Source organism: Chelonoidis abingdonii, chromosome 1 (assembly GCF_003597395.2).
Source record: "Chelonoidis abingdonii isolate Lonesome George chromosome 1, CheloAbing_2.0, whole genome shotgun sequence".
Classification (NCBI taxonomy): Eukaryota; Metazoa; Chordata; order Testudines; family Testudinidae; genus Chelonoidis; species Chelonoidis abingdonii.
Window position 1 is genome coordinate 156,104,624 of NC_133769.1, and position 8,172 is coordinate 156,112,795.

An 8,172-nucleotide genomic window follows, 5' to 3' on the forward strand; every position below is an offset into this window, starting at 1 on the left:
AAAGATGCAACAGAACAGGGCGGCTCCAAGCCGCAGCCCTAGGCCTGACCAGTGGGCATGAAGTCACTGGGAGGCTGACTTCCTCCCGCCTGAGGAATGGGTTTCTCCTTCCCCTGAAAGCCAGGGGACCACCTTCAGACCAAGCCCGTCCAGGAGGCACAGTCTTTCATAAAAGTGAGGATGGTGTTTCATTCCTGTAGCCTAGGGAGACAGAGCCCTAAGGCATGGTGATCCTGAGGAATGACCTGAGTGATCTCACCAGATAAATGGTCTCAGTGGAGAGTCTCTGGTCCCTTGCAGCTGGAAGTGAGCCTACCTGGGGAACCACACTCAGGAAAGCTTTGGTCTAAAACAGCAAGACCGGGGAGGCTAGTGCCTTAGATTTTTTCCCCGTTCAGTGCCCAAATGAAGCTGCCAGGGCCACCCATAAAAAAAAAAGTTTCTCATCTCATGTGTTCTCCTAGGATGTGAAAAGAGCGTAATTGAAGGCACTATCCTTGTATCTACTTAGATGTGAGTGGGAGCAGTTTCCACCCTGTATGAGCGCGCACACACACACACGACAATCCCACTTGCACATGTTCACAAATCCTGCTTACGTGAGTTGGAAGCTCTTGAGCCTCGTGACCAGCAGCTCATACTCAATATCAAACAGCGCCATGGAAGCCACGTCTACAAATATGATCTGCTCAGAGGGTCCCATCTCAGGCGTGGGTTCCGAAGGGCAGAGTGTACGGCTCACTTCCTGGTAGTTGTAGGTCCTCTGGTAACTACAGCAGCCAAAAAGGGAAAAAAGCCAACAGCCACCAAATAAAATAGAACAGAAAAATGCCCTCCTTCTATTCTGGCAGAGTTACTTAGACAGACCTGGGATGACCAGCAGTGGCTTCAGAACCTCAGGCTGTGCAAGGCCATTCTCCTGGAACTCTGCTGCAGTGCGAGTCTGCCTCAGCAAGGAGAATTGAATGGGAATTAGCATTTGGAAGCTTAACCCCAGATTGCTATGAGTCAGTTATAATATAACATATGGAGATATACCTATCATAGAACTGGAAGGGACCTCAAAAGGTCATCGAATCAAGTCCAGTCCCTTGCCTTCACTAGCAGGACCAAGTACTGATTTTGACCCAGGTCCCTAAATGGCCCTCTCAGGGACTGAACTCACAACCCTGGGTTTAGCAGGCCAATGCTCAAACCACTGAGCTATCCCTCCCCTCTGGAAACTAGTTTGGTGGTGGAGGCACACATGCCTATCCATTGCGTGCTGCAGCAGCACATGGTCAAGGTATGCTGGCGGTCACTGGTTAGGAACAATTACAGTTCCTGAGTTGTGCAAGTGCTAGTGATGGGATGCATGTACCAGTTATAGGCCCCTCCTTTCACAGTTTATCAACTAGATGTTCTGCAGGACTTGGTGGATCACAGAGGTACGTTCACTGATCGTTGTTGGGAAAAATCCACACTGAAGGAATATTCAGAAATTCACCTCTATTTGCAAAATGCAATACAGAAATGTTCCCTCCTGCAACTGTAGTGACTTATTCTGCGTATCCCAGCCTACCTACCATCTGCTCTCCTGGCTCATGCAGCCAGATACAGTAAAATCTTGACAAGAGTCAAGAACTATTTAACTACACCCCTCCAAGTAGCTGTAAAACAGGTGTGGTATGTGTCTCTCACAGACTGAAATCCCTGAGGACATAGCTTGATGCTTTTGAGAAGTGTCTCCCCTGTATTTTCTCAGCATGCCGTATTTTGCACAGCATTTGAGGGATGAGGGGGAGAAGAGCATGCTGGTGAATAAGAGGAAGTGCAGAGGCTATCTGCCAACTGTGAGTAGCCCATAGCATGGCCAGTTGGCAGTGCTGCCAGCCACAGGAGAACCAGGGGCCAGGATGCGCTGCACATACACTTTGAAAACAGGGCATTGCTAAGTTGAATCAATCTGTTCAATTTCCCTTGCTAAAGGGAAACGTCAATCATTTTGACCACGAGAAAATGCACAAGTTGGATGCCAGCAATTGTGAGACCATGGGAAACTTAAACAAGCCACAGCACCAAGTATTCCCAGACTTGCAGTATAATGGTGAGATTTAGCAACTGGGGAAGGAAGGACAACTCGCCTGTCACAAACTGCAAAGAGAATCTCTGCCACTTACAGGCCTCGAAAAATCAGAGGGACTTGCCATGACAGGACCCCCTTCTGCTGGCGAACTACAAACAGGATGGGATACTGCAGGTCCTCAGAGTCACTCCTCACATACACCCGCACTGCATCCACCTGTGGGAAGACAGACAGAAAGGCAAATGTTAGTGGAAACTACACAATATGCTGTCCCAGTCCCTTCAGTCCCTTGTTCTGTTACTCCCTGGCAGCACATAGGGGTTTAGCAGAAGATATAGCTTGCTGTTTCCTCACCCAGCGGCAGAGGGGAGTGATTCTAGGGGGTCCCAGCAGAGGTAGATTTTAAGAAGGAAGAAGGCGGCAGCGTCACAAATTTTGATGGGGAGGTTTCCCCAGGGCCAGTGCAAGGATGTTTCGCGCCCTAGGCAAAACTTCCACCTTGTGCCCCTGCCCTCCCCCCCGCGTCCCCGCCCTGAGGCGCCCCCCTGCAACAGCTCCCCCGTTCTGTCCTGAGGCAGCTCCCCACCCTTCTCCCTGAGACACCCCTCACCCCAGCTCACCCCTGCTCAGTGCACAAGCACCCCGTCGCTGCTTCACTTCTCCTGCCTCCCAAGCTTGCAGTGCCAATCAGTTTAGGCATCGCAAGCCTGGGAGGCAGGAGAATTGAAGAGACCACGGCGTGCTCGGGGAGGAGGTGGGGCAGGGGTGAGCTGAGGCAGGGAGTTCCCCTGTGCGCCGCCCCTCCCCCCTTACTTGCTGCAGGCAGCCCTCCCCACGCTCCCCTGCCCCAGTTCCCTCTGCCTAAATGCCGGCAGCTACCGGGGCAGCCGAAGATCTGGCCGCCGCGGTCACTGCTGAAGAAAATGGCACCCCCCAAAAGCCGGCGCCCTAGGCAACCTCCTAGGTTGCCTAAATGGTTGCACCAGCCCTGGGTTTCCCCATACATAGGGGGTGGCATGGGAGAAGCACACGAGTGCTTGAGGGAGGAGTAACTAGCCAAGGCTGGTGTCATTGGCAAAGCAAAGGCAGGGGTCTCAGCAAGTTACATTCAGAGGTTGGCCTGGACAATAATGCTCCAGAAATAGCCAGCACCTCTTATGAGCCATCATCTCATCAATGAACAGTGCCTAGTCACTACTGCCCATTTGGTACTTGGTGTAACACTTTCAAACTGGCCAGTCAGATCTGCACCATCCTCAAACATCCCCCAGGGCCCTGAGTACAGTGCCAACCCCACTCCTAAGTGGGGGAGGGGGAAAGCAGGCTGTGATTGAGAGATTTCCCCCAGAGCCTGAGAAAGACACTCAAACTCCCAGAGCCTCAAGCACAAACTGACTCCTGAATCCTCAATGGGCCAAAATAGGACTGTAAGCCTCAGAGAAGCAAAATAGCCTAGATGTGGGGAAGTGATTTTGCCAGTAAGACGATAGTGGCAGAGCCAGATTGACCTCAGTTTCCTGAATCCCAGTGCTTGTAACACAAGACCTGCCTGTCTCTTAGAGATCACGCTGGGGCAGGGGTAAGGGGCATTCTCTCTATACATGGACAGCTGGCCACATCCAATAGTGACTTGCCTGGCATTCCACAGGAGTCTGCAGCAGGGATGAGGATGAAACCCCACTCTCCTGAATACCAGTCCAATCTTTACCCATGGAATCATCCTTTTTCTTCCTTCAGGCCCCTGTCTCGTGCACTAACTACACACAATCGCTGTCACATACAGCCAGAGTCAGATTATGACATTCTGAGGCCCTAAGCTATGTCAAGTGTAGGAGGCACAATACCATAAAAAAAGGGAATTTATTATTGTCACAGAAAGGACATTGAATTTATTAACATGAAAGCTTTATATTTGTATATATACAAAGGTGAGGTTCTGAAAATAGAACAATCTTCATTTTCAGCATCCCTCTCTGTAACGATAACACCATGACAAAAATAAATTTTAGACAAATTCTTTGAACTAATTGTGTATGTAAGTAAAGTAGAAGTAAACAATACAATATAAAAATAAAAAATACAGTAAATAATACAGTTTACTAGATGAGTTCTCAGGAAATTTCTCTTCTCTGTTAGGGCATCTAAATTGTGGAATTTCTTGTCTGAATACACAATGAGACTCTTAGAGACTATATAAATGACAATATAGGATACAAGAGGCAATATAGGATACAAGAAGCAATAGAAGATATAGGATGCAGATAACTCACAAGCTTAAAGCTCAACTATTAGTCATATTGATATAAATTAGGGCTGATGATTAATTAAAAAATTAATCGTGATTTGAAAAATGAATCACAATTAATCACACTGTTAAATAATAGAATACCAATTGAAATTTATAAAAGATTTTTGGATGTTTTTCTACATTTTCAAATATATTGATTTCTATTACAACACAGAATACAAAGTGTACAGTGCTCACTATATAGTAACATTTTTTATTACAAATATTTGTACCGCAAAAATGATAAACAGAAATAGTATTTTTCAATTCACCTCAGACAAGTACTGTAGTGCAATTTCTTTCTTGTGAAAGTGTAACTTACAAACATAGATTTTTGTTACATAACTGCACTCAAAAACAAAACAAATGTAAAACTTTAGAGCCTACAAGTCCACTCAGTCCTACTTCTTCTTCAGCCAATCACTCAGACAAACAAGTTTGTTTACATTTCCGGGAGATACTGCTTCTTATTTACAGTGTTACCTGAAAGTGAGAACAGGTGTTTGCATGGCATTTTTGTAGCTGGCATTGCAAGGTATTTACATGCCAGATATGCTAACTATTCATATGCCCCTTCATGCTTCGACCATCACGCCAGAGGACATGCGTCCATGCTGATGATGCTTGTTAAAAAAATAATGCGCTAATTAAATTTGTGACTGAACTCCTTGGGGGAGAATTGTATGTCTCCTATTCCATTTTACCCACATTCTGCCATATATTTCATGTTACAGCAGTCTCGGATGATGACCCAGCACGTTTGTTTTAAGAACTCTTTCAAGGCAGATTTGACAAAATGCAAAAATAAATATAAACAGTGAGCATTGTAAACTTTGTATTCTGTGCTGTAATTGAAATCAATATATTTGAAAATGTAGAAGACATCCAAAATATTTAAATAAATGGTATTTTATTATTGTTTAATAGCACGATTAATTGTCCAATTAATTTTTTCAATCCCTTGACAGGCCTAATGTGAATTACACCCAGGTAATAAGCAAACCATCAGAAAATTGTATGCGGGTTGTATTTTTCCATTAAATTGATTTGTTTTTATAGAAGGTTATGCTGAATTACCTAATATTGGTACTAAAATTAGTAGCAGAAAGTTTTTATTGAAACCAGTAAAAAAAAATTGTATATTATAAATATTGACATTTATATATCTATACAACAACTATGTGGATGGGTGGTGTGTGCACGCGTGTGCGTGCGTGCACCAAAAACCTGTGTTATTTTACCAGGCTATTTCTGTGAAAGTTAGTGCTATTTGTCTATGTTCTCACAGGAAAACAAGAGAGGATATATACTTTTTTTTACATTATGAATAAGGAAAATTATCCTTCTTTTCATAAATGAAAAAACTTTTGATTAATTTTATTAGGGAAATACAACGTTTATCCAGACTGTATATAATGTATATTTACAAATGTTTATTCCAATTTAATTTTTGCTACAAAACACTGAATTGTTGGGATTTTTCTTTTCCCAAATTATAAAAATACAATGTATTATGCATAGGATATGTGATTTATAAGTTTATATAAGAATTTTTACATAGCATACTACCTATAATAAAATATTATTTTACACACTCCAAACCTGCCGAGCAGAAAATTCCAGTCTTTTTTCTAGGCAGACATCTCTCTTTTGCATTCGCTTCTCTATCCTCTGTCTCCCCCAGAACCACTAATTAATCTTGAGTAAACACCTTGGACACACATAGTGACAACAAGCTATATGCACAAAGAGAAAAATAAATTTACCAGACTGGTAATCTCTAGACAGGCATTGAGAAAGTGAGAAAAAACTAGCCTGTATTCAAGCAAATATATTGAATATTCTAGGGTTTAATAGCCTATAAATCATATATGCACATAGTTTGAAATAAATTGCTCAACAAGTACTCAGAATACTTTGATATATACCTTCCTCTGTTTATCCTTTCATCATCACTCTCCAATATTTACTGTGAAGGTTCCCGAAACTGATGGAGGGAAGCCAACACAAATTTATCTTCCTCAAGATCCACTCGACCCAAGTCCATAAGACGATCACCTACAGACTCAATCATGTGAAACATGGATAGCGCATGAAACAGAAAGAGGCGTGCGCACTAAAATACACAGTTGTACGTATGTACAAATCAAAAGAAGAAAGAACACTAACATACGAGTATGAGCTTGGCAGAATTGTATCACAACACTGGCATCTCCAACCTCACATTTTCCCCCAATTTTATTGGCAGTGAGATTATTTATTTATTTAAATAAGTTATGAAGGCACAGTCAGAATTTTACCAGTAGCGGGCCAACAAAAAGCTGCCTTAGGAGACTGATAGACTTATTCAAAGAAATACTAATTTTACAAGTGCGATTATCATTTTTTATCTCAGCCCTGGCCTCCTGCCTGTCAATAATGAACAATCATTGAAGGGTTAGGGTAGGATAAGGGTATTGGTGTATCCAGATGTGTACGTTTTTGTCATATTTGAATGAAAATATTTATATAGAAGATTCTCTCTCTTTTTCCCAATCTCCTTTATTTATCAACCGATTTTGATAAAACTTGAAATGGAGTCAGTTTTTTCTTTTTTAGAGGCCCCTAATATTGCAAGGCCCTAAGCTGTAGTTTAGTTAGTTTGTACCTCAATCCAGCACTGCGTACAGCTATTTGCCAGGCCAACTCAGCTGAGCTCTCATGGGGTTCTGGGGAGGTCAGTTTTCAAATAGCGCAGCCAAGCACAAAGATTTTGTCTAACTGTAACAAGATGCAGTGAGGATAAGGGTTGATTCTACTATATGGAGGGACTGGAATTCTATTGCTGGCTCTACCACCGATGACCTTGTGAAATGTCTGTTGTCCTTATTTGCCCCATATGTATAAGGGGTTATTGATACTTGCTTCTCCTAGGTCAAAGGGTATTTTTCTTTTTCAAAAGGTGTCAGCATAGCCTACTGCTTGAATGAGTGTTCCCCTATAATGGCTGGCCAATGTAGGAGGAGAAGAGACTACTGTTGCTGAGAAGTAAAAGAAATTGCTACTTTAGCTCCAGGGGCGGAGGTGAGTGCTGTGGTATGGAAGGCGCTGGATTCAAACCTTGCTTTGAGAAGCAAACAAGCAGCATTTTGCCTGGCCTCACTGTATTCTTGCTCATGTTTGCTGGGAACCTGGTGCAAAGTTCGTTGGAGAAGCTGCATGCAGTGCTGCCACAAGTTAGCAGCTTCCTTTTGCAAGTCATCGGGAATGTTAGGTGATAGTGATCAAAGCTTTTGAAATAGTAATTAACTACGTACCAAGCACAGCCTGTTCCAACTTGGCTAAATCCTAAGGGATTTTCACCAGGACAACAACAGGCCCCTCAGCCACACGTCATCTTTCTATCCATCAGACTAGACCTGTGCACTCCGCCCCGTAATGGCAATCACATACCCAACAGCAGGGCACTGAAGGACAGGGAGACTGAGATAATGGGCCTGCACTTTAGCTAAAGTCTTTACAGATCAAACCCAAAACAAAGGCTTACAACTGCATGTAAATGGTGGTGCGCAAGTTAAAGTGCAATTATGCTTGAGAAGACTTTTGTCACATTTATTCTTGCTTAATGACTTCAAGCTCATGTGGATTCAGTTTACATCAACACATTTTCTCACAGCCTGCGATCTAGGCCTGGTCTACACTACACGTTTAAATCGATTTAAAGAGCGTTAAATCGATTTAACGCTGTACCCGTCCACACTACAACGCCCTTTATATCGATATAAAGAGCTCTTTAAATCGATTTCTGTACTCCACCCCGACGAGAGGAGTAGTGCTAAAT

General features: G+C 43.2%; 1 protein-coding gene across 2 annotated transcripts in view; it reads right to left on the bottom strand.

The window, feature by feature from the left end:
• Nucleotides 1-8,172, bottom strand: part of SIDT1 (SID1 transmembrane family member 1) — a 96,211-nt gene that overhangs the window by 51,323 nt on the left and 36,716 nt on the right. For both annotated transcript variants that reach the window (XM_032773612.2, XM_032773610.2), the window contains exons 2-3: nucleotides 2,160-2,281; nucleotides 600-770 (exon numbers count right to left, since the gene is read on the bottom strand). In XM_032773612.2, the coding sequence (XP_032629503.1) occupies nucleotides 600-770; nucleotides 2,160-2,281 (293 nt within the window). The remainder of the gene's footprint in view (nucleotides 1-599; nucleotides 771-2,159; nucleotides 2,282-8,172) is intronic.